The 17,091-nt window shown below is 47.5% G+C and overlaps 1 protein-coding gene across 1 annotated transcript in view; it reads left to right on the top strand.

Moving 5' to 3' along the window:
- The window catches only part of KMT2B (lysine methyltransferase 2B), a 357,171-nt gene that overhangs the window by 101,481 nt on the left and 238,599 nt on the right, over positions 1–17,091 (top strand). The window contains exons 6-8 of the mRNA XM_029577331.1: positions 2,152–2,407; positions 3,212–3,267; positions 3,469–3,735. Of these exons, the coding sequence (XP_029433191.1) occupies positions 2,152–2,407; positions 3,212–3,267; positions 3,469–3,735 (579 nt within the window). The remainder of the gene's footprint in view (positions 1–2,151; positions 2,408–3,211; positions 3,268–3,468; positions 3,736–17,091) is intronic.

Raw genomic sequence — 17,091 nt, forward strand, 5'->3', positions numbered from 1 at the left:
GGCTGAACTCCAAAGGCCTCACCAACTCCGTTATCTGGAATGAGGGGTATTTGGGTTCTGTCTCACAGCCCTGGGTTGGAGCAGTTGGAGCTGCATTTTCACCCGGATACAAAGAGGCCTCTCCCACCAACAGCGAGGGCTCCGGAACAAGGGACTCACCCAGGGCACCGACTTCCGATCCCTCTGAATCCCTCCAACGATGTTGGGGCTGGGCCTCCGCTGGATTCTCGGGCGGTGATTTCTCCACTGGAGATAAAGTTGTCATCAGCTCAGGGGAGGTTGCAGGCTCCTCTTCCCCCTGCTCCACTCCCAGTGAGCACTGCTTTCTCCATGACCTGATACACATGGGCGTCCATTGGCTCCGCCAGCACTTGAGGCGAGGATGTCTCTGGGGCTAGGTGCTCCCTCGCCCTGTGTTTGTGAGCCGAATGCGGCATATTCCGCGGGGAAAAAAGAATCAGGTAAAAGAACGAGAAGCCCAAATGACTCGCTATGCCGCCACCTTGGGTCACTTGCCCCCCCCCCCCCCCCCCCTCCTGTTTCTGATCATGTATTCTTTAGTTGTCCACAGTTGGTTTTTGCAGAGAATACTGGTGGGCTGATGCCGGTGCAGGGATATATATATACTGTGACGTCAGCTTTGCTCCTTCTCCACCTGCTGGTAGAAGTGCATAACCCACTGGTGTAGATTAAAGAAAAGGAAATTATCAGGTAAGAAGTAATTTCTCCATTATACATATTATACATCAAGGCCATGATGCCACTTTTAATGAAAAATGACAATTTATTACTAAAATATAAGTAAAAGCTAAAAAAACCCCATAACTGACATAGTCCTATGATGGTGGCTTTCATTGGAGATTTTCAAACTGGGACTGATTTTTCAGAGATGCAGATATGAGGGTTTAAGAAACTCCCTCGGGAACACCTTAAAGGACTGGCCGCAGTTCTCTAGCCCAACCCTCTTTAAGAGCTCACCCAGCAAGGGATTCTAGGTTAGGGACACTTCCAAAGCCAGGGATAAGAGAGTAGGGCCCCTGGAGGAGAAAGCACCGAGAAAGAGACTTGCACTGAACTTTAAGTGGAATTGTCACATTTTGTTTGTTGAACTGCATAGAATAGCAAAGTCGCTTTCACTGTTAACTTGCTACAAATAAAGAGATTTTTAAAGGATTGGAATGCGCTGACTTCTGCCCTGCGTCAGGGGCTGACATAGGAAAATGATGTCAATGTCAGTGCCAGGTACTAGCTGAGCATCAGAAGCTAAATTGTGCATAGCAGGTTTGGAGTGTAGTCGTAATTTGTGATAGATATAAGTCCAGACTCTTGCAAATCAGGTGATATAAAGATGAGGACTTGCGGTCCAGGGGAGTTAAACAACATAGTTCTGGCTCCATCTGCTAGCAGTAGGGCATAACCTATGTGTCTGGATTGGTCTGGTAGGACTTGAGGAAAGAAAATTAGCAGGTAAGAACCAAAGTTTTTCCTTTGTTGAAGGAGAAGGTTAGACAAATATCTGTCTGAAATAGTTTGGATACAGCAAAACCTGCCTGAAGACAAGGGATGGACTTTAGATCAATAGTTCTCAACCCAGCCAGTTTGGTTTTCAGAATATTTGAAGTGAATATGCATGAGATACAGTGGAGGCACTGCATATAGATATATACCTATATAACTCATGAACATTCATTGTGGATATCCTAGAAACTAGACTAGCTTACTTAGTTCTTGAGGACCAGTTTGTGAACCACTGGACTAGATGAGCTCTTGATGTCCCTTTCAGAGCTGTCTCTTTGATTCCATGATTCTTTCAGCAAATCAATAACAGGCCTTGTTTCATTAATTAACACCAACACTCCACCTTAGCTGGACTTGAAAACGGGGAATTCTTCTCAGTTGGGTTGCAGTTTTACAATGCTAAATCTATAGTAATTCTCCTTCAGCCCCGACTGACCTAAAGGTTAGGTTCACTGCAGTGATCAGTTGTATTTGACCCTTCTTTCCCCAGTAATTTCCTTGTACAGCATTTTTCATTTGCGACGCTGTAATAGGTGAGAGTGGATTAATGTATGGGGGGTACTTACCTGATACAGAAGTGGGGGAAACTTAAGAGGTGGGACTGTTTCATTGACTCCACTGTTTTGTCTGCAGTAGAGACCTCTTCAGCCTCAGAGTCTGAGATTGGCGGGAGTCACCAGAAACGTGGGAAGGTAGAGTCAGTAGCAGTGCTGACGACCTCTGCACCTGTGCGCTCAGCAAAATCTCGTCCCAGGCCAGGAAAGAAGCTGCGGATGCCACGCTGTGGTACCTGTAAGGGCTGCCGGCAGTTTGAGGACTGCGGGAAGTGTGTGAACTGCCTGGATAAGACCAAGTTTGGAGGTCGTAACACAAAGAAACAATGTTGCATGTAAGAGAGGTGGTTTTTTTTTTTTTTTTTTTAAATATATATCTTAAAGAGGGTACCATGGTTTGTGCTTGGTGTACACATGAAAATGTGGTGGTGTGGTTTATCACAGCAGCCTAAAGCTGCTAGAACTTAAAACAGCTGAGCTACAAGTGTGGGTCTTCCTTTGGGCTAATGAACCTCTGGCTGGGCATAACCCAGCCCACAATATATGGACAGTAATAGCATTACTGCTTCCCCAGTTTTCTACCATAAACATAGCTTTTCCGGGAGGGCTTCACACACAGGCTAATCTGTTAGTCTCAGCCTACAGAAGGGAAACCATAACCCAAAACTGAACATAGGATTCTTTGCAGACTCTCTTCCTAGAATCTACATAAGGATTATCCAAGATGATGTGATTGTAAGTTTAGGGAACCACACGTACATCTGAAGAAGGCTGTCATCACTTACGTTAATTGATGATAGTCTGCAAAGAAGCTCACTTTTTCTCTGGAATGTCTGGAATCAATATGAGTGCTCTGCTCTACAATAAAAAAAATGCAGGAAGGTATCTGTGGGATACGTATTTTGAAAGTATGCTTCTGTATTTTTACAGTGTCCAGGGTAGTACTTATAGAAATAGGCTACACCTTTCAAGACTAAAGTAGCGCTCTGTGTATCATTGGATTGATCCAGATTTCATTTGAACCTAGATTCTCTCTCATTATTGGAGGGGCTGGGCCATGGACTGAGGGTGAAAGAGTGATGTGGTGAGTCATTGCCTTATGTTACTACTCACCTGAACTGTTCTTGCCTTGTTTTTAGCTATCGGAGGTGTGATAAGATTGAGGCTCGGAAGCTGGAGAGAATGGCTCTGAAGGGTAAGGTCACAGGTGAATGCCAGTCTGAGCCTGCTTTTAAAGAAGCATTGGCTACTCATTCTATAAATATATGTGTAGCATAAAGGATACCTGTTTTGCTCAGAATGTAATTGTACGTAGAGACTTGCCTTTTACTTGAGTTATGGTGTACAGTGTAAAGGATGATATTTTGCTTTCCTCTTGCAATCTTTGTGTGCACAGGCCGCACTGTGTCAAAACCTCCCCCAAGGGACACCCCTCCTGACTCAGATGATTCTACTGAGTCATGGAGGAAGGTTTGCGAGAGAGGGGAAGAGGAGACAGAGACGTCGGACCGGCCTGAACCAGATGGCAGTCTCCAGCGCAAGTCAGCACGTCGCTGTGTGAAACAACGACCCTACTATGATATCTTTGAGGAGTCGGATGAGTCTGATTATGACCTGAAGTCAGCTTCAGCAACACTCCGAAGGAAGCACTCCAGGGACTCAGGTAATGCTTCATGCCTCTTACTGCAAATGGAAGTCTAAATCCCAGTTCCTCTTCTTCCCAGTCCAGACAAGTGTTATGCTCACTGACCAGCAGGTGGAAACAGAAATCAACAGGCCCGTTGTCACGCCTTCTATGTACCTGTGCTGACACTAGCCTGCCAGTATTCTCTCTCCAGCAGGTGGGAGACGAGCATCCTGTGCTGTGGACTGAAACCTGGTTAGGCTGGATGAGTAGATACTTGGATAGAGTGGCTCCTGAGGTGAAAGACTAGCTCGCCTCCCTTATTTATTTATTTAACGTTTTTGCTATACCGACATTCGTTAGATACATCACATCGGTTTACATTAAAACATAATAGCAAGAATATGCTTTTACAGAGAACACAGTGAATTTAAACAGAGGTGGTAGCTACAGGGGGGGAGCAAGGGGTGAACTATATACAAGACACATAGATAATAACAAAAATTTCCAAGTATTAGATGCTTGCAGGGTTTGGATTGGCTATATATGTGTCGGGAGTTGGGTAGGGTATGTATAATAAACATAGATAATTACGTCAGTAACTGGTGAGGAGGGAGGGAGTTTAAAGGGAGAGTTAAGTGTATGCTAGTAAGAAAAGCCAGGTTTTTAGTTTTTGTTTGAATTTTTGTGGGCTTGTTTCTTGTCGAAGGTCAGGGGGGTAGAGTATTCCATGGTGCGGGACTTGCGATGCAGAGGGTTTGCTCTTTGGTGGAGTTGTAGTGGGTAAGTCTGGGTGAGGGTGTATTTAAGGTTGCTGAGTATTGGGGACGGGTTGGTCTATTGGTGTTGCGGAAGACTAAGGAGTCATTTAGTCATTTCATATTTTGGTTATGTAGGGTTTTGTGTATGATGTTAAGGGTTTTGTATTGGATGCGTTGTATGGGAAGCCAGTGTAGTTGTTTGAGGATTGGGGTGATGTGCTCGTTCCTTCTGGTATTGGTGAGAATACAAGCGACTGCGTTCTGGAGCATTTGGAGAGGGGCAATGTGGGCTTTGGGGAGGCCAAGTAGGGAGAGGGTTGCAGTAGTCGACTTTTGAAAATATGGTTGCTTGGAGCACTGTTCTGAAGACATTGAAGTGGAGGCTTTAGTTTTTTCAGGGTTTGTAGCTTAAAGTAACAGTCTTTCATGGTAGTGGTGATGAATTTTTTAAGGTTGAGTAGGTCATCAATGATGACGCCAAGGTTTCTTACGTGATGTGTGATTGGGATTGATGTGGGGGGGGGGGGGAGTGGATTTGGGTGGGTGAGTTGGTGTTGGGGTGAGATTATCAAGAATTCTGTTTTTGAGGAGTTGAGTGCAAGATTGAGGCTGGTGAGGAGTTTGTTTATAGCGGTGAGTGCAGTTTCCCAGGTTTTAATTGCATTGGGTATGGAGTCTGTAATAGGGATGACGATTTGTACGTCATCTGCATAGATGAAGTGGGTAAGGCCGAGTTTGGAAAGGAGATGGCAGAGGGGCAGGAGGTATATATTAAACAGAGTCAATGAAAGTGAAGAGCCTTGGGGGACTCCTTGGGGAAAGGTTGATTGCATTAGAGTCGTGATTCCCTATTCTGACTTTGTATTAGTGGCCTTCTAGGTATGAGGTGAACCATTGAAGTGGGGTACCTGATATGCCAATTTCGGAGAGGCAGTCCAGTAGGATTTTATGACTTATGGTATCAAATGCTGCGGATATGTCTAGTAATGCAAGGATGTATGATTGGCCTTTGTCTAATCCTTTGAGTAGGTGGTCGGTGAGGGAGAGGAGGAGGGTTTCTGTGTTGAAATATTTGCGGAAGCCAAATTGTGATTTCCTAGCGTGTAGCAGATGGACTCAGGACCAATGGGTATAGTGTACTCCTGCTAGCAGTTGGAGACGGATCAGATTTCAATCTGACGTCAGCCCCTAGTACAGATAACCCTGCAGGAAGTGCAGCTCTTCTGTATTTTCCGTCTCCATAGCAGTTAGGGACTATCTGCACGTTCTTACAGCATTAGAACCAAATTCAAAGAAGAAAATCCAAATTTTAAAGGAGAAACCTACCTGAAGACGAGCCCCGCTCTCCTGTGGTGATACCCTCTGGTCCCTCCCACAGTTGAGATTTCCGTGGTCCCTCGGAGGTAAGCCTCGGTCCGGCGGCCGAATCGCGGCGAGGACCTAGCCCCCGATCCTCGGGCGCGGCTGAGAGGCAGCAGGTGCACCCTCGAGCACGGCGGTGAAGGTATTTGCCCTCCCCCGGGGTCAGGGGAGGTGGACCTGAGGCAGGGAGAGCGGCCACACGCGCCGGAATCCCCGAGCCGGCAGGAATCGAAACCTACATAAAAAAAAAGAAAACGCCGCGGTAAGCCCGCCCCCAAGCCGACGTCAGACAGGCGCCCGGAGCCCTTTAAAGGGCTCGACGGAGAGAGACGCGCCCTTTTCGACCCCGGCTCTCCCTGCTCGCGCCAACCCAGGTCGGCCCTCCCCGCGCACTCGGCGCTGACCCGTCGGGGTCAGGGGAGGTGGACCTGAGGCAGGGAGAGCGGCCACACGCGCCGGAATCCCCGAGCCGGCAGGAATCGAAACCTACATAAAAAAAAGAAAACGCCGCGGTAAGCCCGCCCCCAAGCCGACGTCAGACAGGCGCCCGGAGCCCTTTAAAGGGCTCGACGCTGCTAGGCGTCGCGTGCACGAAGGAGCGCAACAAAGGGGCCTGCCCTTTTGTGTGCCCCTTCGTGCGCACCGGAGTAACACCAAGCAAGGCACCTTTCTTTTCAAAGCCAGCACAGCCTTGCACCCAGACTCTGCCACTCCATACCTCACCATTAAACAACCATTATGCACTCATTCATCCGTGTTCCTTCACCCAGCTGATCAACACACTACAGACCAGCACTCAACGGACTCACTCCACAGACCAGCACTCAACGGACTCACTCCACAGACCAGCACTCAACGGACTCACTCCACGGACCAGCACTCAACGGACTCACTCCACGGACCAGCACCCAATGGACTCATTCTACAAACTGATAGATAACACAGACTGACTGACATCCACCCATTATTCACCTCCCTTAATCATCAGACAGGCACTCACCCTTCAGCAACAAACACCCTTCCTGAACACAAACAGAACATGACTCAAGGTTACCCAATTCCCATCCTCCACCACAACAACATTACCAGGGAAATACCGCTCACACTTCTCCGGACACGCACCACCAGATCCCTTATACCAATCCTGGTCTCACCTTTAACCCAACTACTGGGTCTCGCACTAATCTCAGTATCCCCTTTTAACGCTCAATCAATCACAAAAAAATCACACATTCTAAATGACTATCTCCTCGATGCAAACCCAGACATCTGCGCCATAACAGAAACCTGGCTTAAACCAACAGATGCAGCCCTGGTTAACCAACTACCCACTCATCAATATAATATCTTCTCTCTTCCCAGACAGAAAAAAAGAGGCGGCGGATTTCTCCTAGCAGCCAAAAAGGAACTTAAACTTACTCTCCAACCAATTAAGTCAGCCTCTAAACTAGAACTAGGCCTGTTTAAATCTGACCACCTGCAAATCCTCCTTACATACGCCCCACCTGGTCTACTAGACTCAGATGCATCTCCCATAATTGAAACCATAGCCAAACACATCAACCTAGATGCCCCCGCATTGATATTAGGGGACTTCAACCTCCATGTCGATTCGACCCCGCGCTCTTCCAACTGTGAAGCATTCCTAACCTCTCTCAAGGCTATGGGCTTCACACAAATCATCAACAATCCCACCCACAAAGTGGGGCATATTCTTGACCTGATCTTCATCAACTCCAATTTTTCTCCTTCTACCCCCCTGGAATGCACTCCAGTTCCCTGGTCCGACCACTCCCTGATTACCGTCTCCCTCACAAGCAAGGAAAACCCCAAAACTCAACCCACTCAATCAACAATTCAGTACAGGAGATCCTGCTCCTCAGAAGTCCTCAGCGAGCTCCTAACAAAGGAACTCCACAATATAGAAGTCTCTGACCCCAACTCAGCACTCCGCTCATGGATTAGTATCACAGAATCAATAGCGAACAAAGTATGCCCGCAGGCAACCAGAAGAAGTAAACAGACGCCTAACAGGAAACAACCATGGTTCTCCGACGAACTCAGAGAGCTTAAGCAAAACCTTAGACAAAGAGAAAACAAATGGCGCAAGACCCCATGCCCGAGCACACTAAATGCTTACAAATCGACCTTACACATTTACAGAAACGCCACTCACCGAGCAAAAAAAGATTTCTACGGCCACAGAATCCATGACCTCGTCTTTGATACCAAGGCTCTTTTCTCCTATGTAACAGAGCTCACTAAAACCACTACCCCATGCATCCCAGATGAACAGGCACAAGCAAAGGCAAATGAATTGGCAATTTTTTTCCACAACAAAATTTCTAACTAAAAGGCCTGCCCATCAATTCTTCCTCCACTCACATCCCCAGCCCCCCCACCTCAAACTCCAGACCCTCACTGGAGTCATTTGAGCCCACCTCCTCCCTGGAAATCAGATCAATTTTAAAGAAAATGAAACCTTCATACCACCCACTGGACCAAATCCCAACCAAGCTCCTTCTATCTGTGCCAGACTGCATCTCCAAATACCTAGCTGACATCATAAACTGCTCACTATCACAAGGAATCTTCCCGGACGTCCTAAAAATTGCCACCCTCAAACCCCTTCTTAAGAAAGCAAATCTAGATCCTAGAGAACCCAACAACTTCCGGCCTATTTCCAATCTACCTTTTCTAGCAAAGATCATGGAAAAAATAGTTAACACCCAATTATCAGAATACCTGATAGATCACAACATTCTCCATTCATCTCAATATGGATTTCGCAAAGCTCTAAACACCGAATCCCTCCTCATCTCCCTCACAGACCATCTCATCATGGGTATGGACTCCGGGCACTCCTTCCTGCTAATACTCCTCAACATCTCAGCAGCATTCGACACAGTGAACCATACCACTCTTCTAAAACGACTTTCGGACATCGGGATAACAGGTACGGCTTTCAAATGGTTTGACTCTTTTCTCACAAACAGAGGTTACAAAGTAAAGATCAACAACAAGGAATCTCCGCTCATCAACACTACAAGAGGTGTTCCTCAGGGCTCTTCTCTGTCTCCTACACTATTCAACCTATACCTTCTCCCCCTTTGCCAGCTGCTTACGAATCTTAAACTCAAACACTATCTCTACGCCGACAATGTCCAAATCCTGATCCCTATAACCGAATCCCTTACAAAAACACTGAAATTCTGGAACAACTGCCTCAAAGAAATCAACGACCTCCTTACTACCTTAAACCTTGTACTCAACACGTCCAAGACAGAAATGCTCCTTATATCCCTCAACCACAAAGATAGCCTACACACAAGTCACAACAACACCCTGGTCAACCAAGCAAGAGACCTAGGAGTTATAATTGATAACCAACTAAATCTAAAAAAGTTCATCACCAACACAACCAAAGACTGCTTCTTCAAGCTGCAGGTATTAAAAAGACTCAAACCGCTACTGTATTTTCAAGACTTCAGATCGGTACTCCAGGCCATTATATTCTCCAAATTGGATTACTGCAATTCCATTCTGCTAGGCCTCCCCGCCTCTTCCACCAAACCACTGCAGATGCTACAAAACTCGGCTGCCAGAATTTTAACAAACTCCAATAGAAGAGACCACATCACACCTATCCTGAAAAACCTACATTGGCTCCCAGTAAACTTCAGAATTCTACACAAGTGTCTTACCATCATCCATAAAGCTATATACAACAGTACACCCATCGACTTACACAACCCTCTCACGCTACACTTCTCTACCAGACCCATCAGAGAAGCATACAAAGGTACACTACACCCCCCCCCCCCCCAGCCAAATTCACACACCTCTCATCCACTAAAGATCGAGCCTTCTCGGCAGCAGCACCAACCATCTGGAACAACATGCCCACAGACCTTAGACAAGAACCTTGCACGCAGACATTCAGAAAGAAACTCAAGACATGGCTATTTCTACAAGCCTTCCCCGATCTATGACATCCCCTACTGCTACAACTAGGTATAGGATACCATGTATAGTTGATTACATTCAGTCCTGAATACTAGTGTCTATTATAGCCTTATGTATATATCTTTATATTATTTATTTCTGAGACTAAATATTACCTATTTCTATGCTAGCCATTACTCTGGCTTTTCCTCCTCCCAGTTCAAGTGCCCCTGTTTATTGTAACTTTCACTCTCTTCTTCTCTCCTAGCCTATTGTTCACGTTGTTAATGTTATTGCACCACTGTTTATTGTAAACCGATACGATATGATTGGTATCATGAGTGTCGGTATAAAAAAAAAGCCCTAAATAAATAAATAAATAAAGAGGGAATATTCCGGCCCATCCTGGACCTCAAGTCGGTCAACCGCCACCTGAGGATTCCCTGCTTCTGCATGGAAACCCTACAATCCATAATAAGGGCGATACAACCGGGAGAGTTTCTCACATCCCTAGATCTTTCGGAGGCCTACCTATACATCCCAATTCATCAGGAACACCAGCGCTACCTATGCTTCAAAGTCCTGAACCGTCACTACCAGTTCCGGGCACTACCCTTCAGGTTAGCCACAGCACCCCGGACTTTCACCAAGGTAATAGTAGTGGTGGCGGCAACACTGAGGAAGGAAGGAATCCTCGTTCACCCTTACCTAGATGATTGGCTGTTCAGGGCAAAGTCACCGGAGGAAAGCCACCAAGCAACAGCAGAGTCATAACTCTACTGGAGAGCCTAGGATGGGTGGTCAACACAAACAAAAGCTCCCTACAGCCCTCACAGTCGCTGGAATACCTAGGAGTCCGATTCGATACCAAAGAAGACAAGGTCAGCCTGACCCCCACAAGGAGATCAAAGCTGTGGAACCGGCTGCAAACCTTGCTGAACAATCCATGCCCCACAGCATGGGATTACCTTCAAGTCCTCGGGCTGATGGCATCCACACTGGAAGTTGTGTCATGGGCGCGAGCCCAATGAGGCCCCTACAGCGCTCACTTCTATCACGGTGGAGCCCACGGTCCCAGAACTACACCGTACGTCTATCACTCCCGGGCAGTGTCCGGACCCAGCTACGGTGGTGGCTGCAGGCCAGCCACATGAGCCGGGGATCAAGCCTATCCTCCCCAACCTGGACCCTACTCACCACAGATGCCAATCTACGAGGATGGGGAGCACACTGCGAGGAGTTAACTGCCCAAGGGCAGTGGAACGCAGAAGAGGCGGGATGGAACTTCAACCGCCTAGAAGCACGGGCAGTCAGACTAGCCTGTCTGCGGTTCGCTCACAGACTTCAAGACAAAGCGGTCAGAGTAATGTCGGACAACGACACGACAGTGGCCTACATCAACTGACAGGGGGGAACCAGAAGCCAACAGGTGTCCCTAGAAATAGACCTCCTGATGGCGTGGGCGGAAGCAAACCTCCAGGAGATCTCCGCCTTCCACATCACCGGGAAAGACAACATCACGGCAGACTTCCTCAGCAGGGAAAGTCCAGACCCAGGAGAATGGAGGCTATCGTCTGCAGCCTTCAAAATGATAGTGAATCAGTGTGGGACACCGGACATGGACCTTCTGGCAAACAGATCCAACGCCCAAGTATCCAGATACTTCAGCCGCAGGCGGGAACCGCAGTCCCAAGGGATCGAGGCCCTGGTACAGACCTGGCCACCGGGGACCCTACTATACGCCTTCCTGCCGTGGCCCCTCTTGGGCGCAATCATTCATAAGATACAACTACACAGGGGGCTAGTTCTTCTGGTAGCTCCGGATTGGCCAAGAAGACCCTGGTACACAGACATGAGAAGACTGCTGGCAGGGAACCCCCTACTCCTGCCCCCACACAGGGACTTGCTACAACAAGGTTCGATCCTCCACGAGGACACAGCTCAATTCTCTCTTACGGTCTGGCCATTGAGAGGGCCCGCCTGAAAAAGAGAGGATACTCGGGGGCGGTAATCGACACTCTCCTCCGAGCACGCAAGTTCTCCACATCGTTAATGTACATAAGGATCTGGAGGGTATTTGAAGCCTGGTGCGAAGACCACAACATCAAGCCACGCTCATTTAAAGTTCCTGTGATCCTGGAATTCTTACAGAACGGACTACAGAAAGGTCTGTCCCTCAACTCCGTCAAGGTACAGGTGGCCGCATTGTCATGCTTCGGCTCCAAGAGCGAGGGCGAGAGCATAGCTTCTCACCCGGACGTGTCACGCTTCCTGAAAGGAGTCAAGCACATTCCCCCACCACTAAAGTGGCCGGTACCTCTGTGGAATCTCAATCTCGTTTTGGATTTCCTAGCGGGAACCGCCTTCAGACCCTTCCGAGGCCTGTCCCTCCGCCTGTTAACCTTAAAGACGGTGTTTTTGATGGCAGTGTGAGCCCATCGCATCTCAGAACTACAAGCACTGTCCTGCCGTGAGCTGTTCCTCAGGCTCACCCCGGGGTCCATCCAACTACGCACGGTTCCCTCCTTCCTCCCCAAAGTGGTCTCACACTTCCACCTTAACCAGACCATCTTGCTTCCAACGACGGATGGTTTGAAGAATTTGGAAGAAGCCCGTAGTCTACGCCACCTCAACATCGGCAGACTCCTATCCAGATACCTGGAAATGTCAGAACCCGTATGAAAAACGGACCACCTTTTCATCCTTCACAGTAGAAAGAGACAAGGGGAAGCGGCCTCGTGGGCAACCATTGCTCGCTGGATCCAGGAAGACTTCAAGGCGGCTTACATAGAAGCTGGCAAGCCACCACTTCTACTGGTCAAGGCCCATTCTACCAGAGCCCAGGCAGTATCCTGGGCAGAAACTAGAATGCTGTCACCTGCCGAGTTCTGCAGGGCGGCTTCATGGTCCTCCATCCATACCGTCTCCAGATTCTACCATCTGGATGTTCAGGCTCGGGAGGACACGGCATTTGCAAGGGCAATACTAAGTGGGTCACGGGCAACCTCCCACCCGGTTCGGGAGTAGCTTTTATACATCCCATTGGTCCTGAGTCCATCTGCTACACGCTAGGAAATGGAGAAATTACTTACCTGATAATTTCGTTTTCCTTAGTGTAGACAGATGGACTCAGCATCCCACCCTTGGCTGCCGTTACGCATGGTCTTTCAAATGATTCAAGGGTAAGCCACGTTTTCATTTACCTAGGGCATCCACCCTGCCGGGTGTCGACGCTTTCTGGTTGAGTACACTGGCGGTCTCCAGCTATAGTCAATCAACCAGTTCAAGTTAATCAAGTTTTAACGTTTAACCAAGTTATGAAGTTATTCAAGTTAATCAAATTAAGTTAATCAATCGGTCAGTCACACACATATCCACAATGCTTTTCGAGGAGAATACTGAAAAGCTGCACTTCCTGCAGGGGTATATGTACTAGGGGCTGACGTCAGATTGAAATCTGATCCGTCTCAAACTGCTAGCAGTAGTACACTATACCCATTGGTCCTGAGTCCATCTGTCTACACTAAGGAAAACGAAATTATCAGGTAAGTAATTTCTCCATTTTTAGAGGATGTTGTTATTTTCTAAGTAGTCAGTAAGTTGTATGTTGACAACTTTTTCCAGGGCTTTTGATATGAAGGGCAGGTTGGAGATATGACGGTAGTTGGTCAGTTCAGAGGGGTCGAGTTTTGGTTTCTTTAAGATGGGTTTAACTATTGCTTGTTTTAGTGAGGAGGGGACATGTCCCAAGGTGATGGATCGGTTTATTATGAGTGTTAATGGTTGGGCTATGGCGTTGGGAACAGAGAGGAGGAGTTTTGTGGGGATGGTGTCGGATGGGTGAGACAATTTCATTTTTCTTAGGATGGATTCTATTTCGGAGGGAGCTGCGTTTTCGAATGAGTTTAAGGCGGCTTGAGGGGGTATCTTGAGTGCCTTGGATTGGGAAGAGGTGTTGGGGAAGCAAGCCATGATACTTTTAATTTTATCATGGAAGAATTGGGCTAGGTCCTGGCATTTTGTTGCTGCTTGTTCGTCTGGCATGGGTGGAGGGGAAATTTTTGTAAGGTCCGAGACGTAGTTGAATAGGGCTTTCGGGTTGAAGTGAAAGTTATGTATACGTTGAGCATGGAAATCTCGTTTGGTTTTAAGGGTATTTCCTCGGTATGAGCGTAGGAGATGTTTGTATTTAGCGAGTTGGGTGGGAGTGGGGTCTTTGCGCCAAGTTCTTTCTTGCTTCTGAGGCTGTTTTAGAGTTTTCAACTCTGGGGTGTACCAGGGTTTTTTGGTGTTAGTAGTGGGATTGAATTTTTAATGTTGCAGTGGGCAGAGGTTATTGGCAATATTGTTAGTGAGTTGGTTCCAGGATGAGAATGCGGAGTCTGCATCAGTCAAGTCTAGTTTGTTGCTGTCATTGGTTAGGGCTATGATGAGGTCGTCTCTAGAGCATGACTTTCGAAAAGTGATTGTGTTGTGATTGTTTTTTGTAGGTGGGCTTGCAGTTTTGTTTATGTTGCTTTGATGAGAGAGTGGTCAGACCAGGGTACTGGGGTGCAGGAGTGGGAGTTTGGGAGTATGAGGTTGTTTGTGAAGAAGAGATCCAGGGTGTGCCCTGCTCTGTTTGTGGGACCATCTATTAGCTGCTTGAAACCCATTGCCTGGAGAGAGGTCAGAAAGGCATCACATGGGGGGGGGGGGGAGAGGGGTGTGGAGTCAACATGTAGGTTAAAATCTCCAAGGATGATGGCGGGTGAGTCCATTGAAATTTTTTCGGCTATGTATTCGATGAGGGGGGAGGAATTAGCTTCTAGGAGACCAGGGGGAGTGTATACTAGGCATATTTGCAAATGTTGGGATTTGAAAAACCCAATTTCATATTTGGGAGTGGGCGTAAAAGATTGGGGTATCATTTTGAGATCCTTCTTTGCGGCGCGTAATAGACCACCACCTTTTTTTGGGGGCCTCGGAAGAGAGAATAAGTCTGTGTCAGTTTCGGTTATGGCACATATATCGGGTTGATTATCACATAGAAGATCGTCGAGAATAGGTGCTTTCTTGACAATGGATTGAGCATTGAAGAGGAAGATAGTGATGGCTGTGAGACTGATGAATTGTGTGAGTGGGGTGGGCATGATTTGGAATTAAGTAGGAGTAAAGGCTATTGTGGTGTGGTATGGATGGTTTGGTAAAATAGTGTTTGTTAGTTGGGATAGAGTGTGTCAGCATGTTTATAGGATAAGAGGTGGATGGAAGGGAGAGATAGGAAAGAGCGGTGAGAGTGATGAGTGTTGGTGTGCTAGTTTGAGAGTGTGAGGGTGTTGGGAGTGTGTTGTGCTGGTCAGGGGGTAAGGGGTCGACACTAAGGGGTGCGCCAAGGGGCAGACTCCTTGGTCGCGCTCCATAGGCGCGTGACGCCAAGGGTCGTCACCTACTTTTCAGGTGAGGGGTCCGTCTGTGGCTGATGACGTCAATCGAGGGGCAGGATCTGGCATCGAGACCGGTACAAGCCTGCAGCCTGTCTTGAGTGCTGCGCAGGCTGTCGGAGGGCACCCTGTCCCCGGTGGGACAGTGCCGGGGACAGGGTTGAGCACAACTGTGGGACAACAAGAATTTTTCCTGTGGAGCTTCTGCAGTTAGGCCTTCCTCCCTCAGCAATACGTGCATGAACCAGGAGGGCTTCCAGCTAGATGTAGGACTAGGGTCTTGTAGCTTTTACCCCCTTCTTCCTCCCCCTCTCTTTCCTCTGGGGCAGCAGGAATATTTCCAAAAGCAGCTTTTGAGGTGAAACGATACTTTCCTACCTCAGTGGAGGATGCCTGAGCCAGAAGGGTTACCAGTTGGCTTGCTGGATCTGAGGTTGGGATAGGATCTTCTAGACTATGCCCCTCTCCCCTCTGCCTCCCTTCTCCCTCCTCTATTCTCCAAAAGTTCCTGTTCATACCAAGATCAGTCCAGCCCCCTGGGTTTTGCCTCCCTTCCAGCAGATGGAGGTAGAGAAAGTTTTACTGATACTGCCATATAACCTGTATACTGCCTGCAGTCCCTCAGTATTTCTCAGTCTCCAGCAGATGGTAGAGGTGTAAATCCTGCAATCTAATTAAAAAAAAAAAAAAGAAAAAGATTTTTTAGGATTGGAGGATTTCTCCCAATAGTTTACTAGACTCTGTTGGGACTATCTCTCCTTTTTTTTTTTTTTTTTTAAATTTGCACTTTATTATAATTTTCATAAAATATACATGAATTATACTCTCAAGAAAAGAAAATCAAGAGATACATACAGAATATAAGGATAACTTCTCCAACAATTTCAAACTGCATCATTATATGTTCTCCTAAGAAACATGGGTGAGTGAGACCAGTTAAACCATAAGGGAGATATTAAGGAACAATTATAAGTAACTAGCTTAACGAATTGATGGTTACCAAATGGTTACTGATTACCAAACTTTATTGTGGGGCTATGGTCACCATTCTTGCATTCAAGAAAGATTTCAGCTGTTCAATTACTGTAAATGCAAAGTTTTCACCTTTACCCTTAATTAGACATCTACAAGGATAGAGACTATCTCTCCTAGTGCTGAGGTGGACGAGCAGGGGGTTGGGGACTCTTGCCTGGCCCGATGTTTTTGCTGCTGGGGGTGGACACTGGTGCCAGTTCCTTCCCTCCCAGGAGAATTCTTGGCATCCTGTAGCAGTTCGGCCACACAGGGAAGTACCCTTTACTTCTGTTGTCTTTTTGCTTTCTTCTCTGGTAAAGTGTTAAAAAAAAAAAAAAAAGCCGAGGGGCTGTGGGAGGTGTTCTGGCCACGTTTTATTTGTGGAGTTCTCGGGCGGCAGTGCTCTTCAGCCTCGCAGTCAGGCCTACTCAACTGTGCAAATCACTGAAAGTTGGCTGACTGCACGCAGCAGGTCCTGCCACTCGTGCAGCAATGCACACATGCAACTCTCATACACCAGACTCTGCTCCAGATGGAGGAGAGGGCAGGGAGGGGCAGGCAGAACAGCGTCTGAGTAGCAAAGCAAGAAAAATCAGACTTGGAGTGCCTCAGAAGGCCACAAATACCCTCCCATCAGGTGCAAGAACAGCAGCCATTTTATGTTCAAACAATTTTTATTGGTTTTACAAAATGAATACAAAGTAAAGAGGGTGTTTCCTGAGCCCTCCCGAGGTTAGGCAAACCAACACACATATACACCTTTTCTCCCCCCCATATGCAGAATCTCCCCCCCCCGGTTCCCCCCCCCCAACCCATCCCCCCCTGCAATCCGCTATAGTCCATGACATTGAAGACAGACGGAGTGGGCAGGCAAATAGTCTGGATCAACA

This window comes from Rhinatrema bivittatum, chromosome 14 (assembly GCF_901001135.1).
Source record: "Rhinatrema bivittatum chromosome 14, aRhiBiv1.1, whole genome shotgun sequence".
NCBI lineage: Eukaryota > Metazoa > Chordata > Amphibia > Gymnophiona > Rhinatrematidae > Rhinatrema > Rhinatrema bivittatum.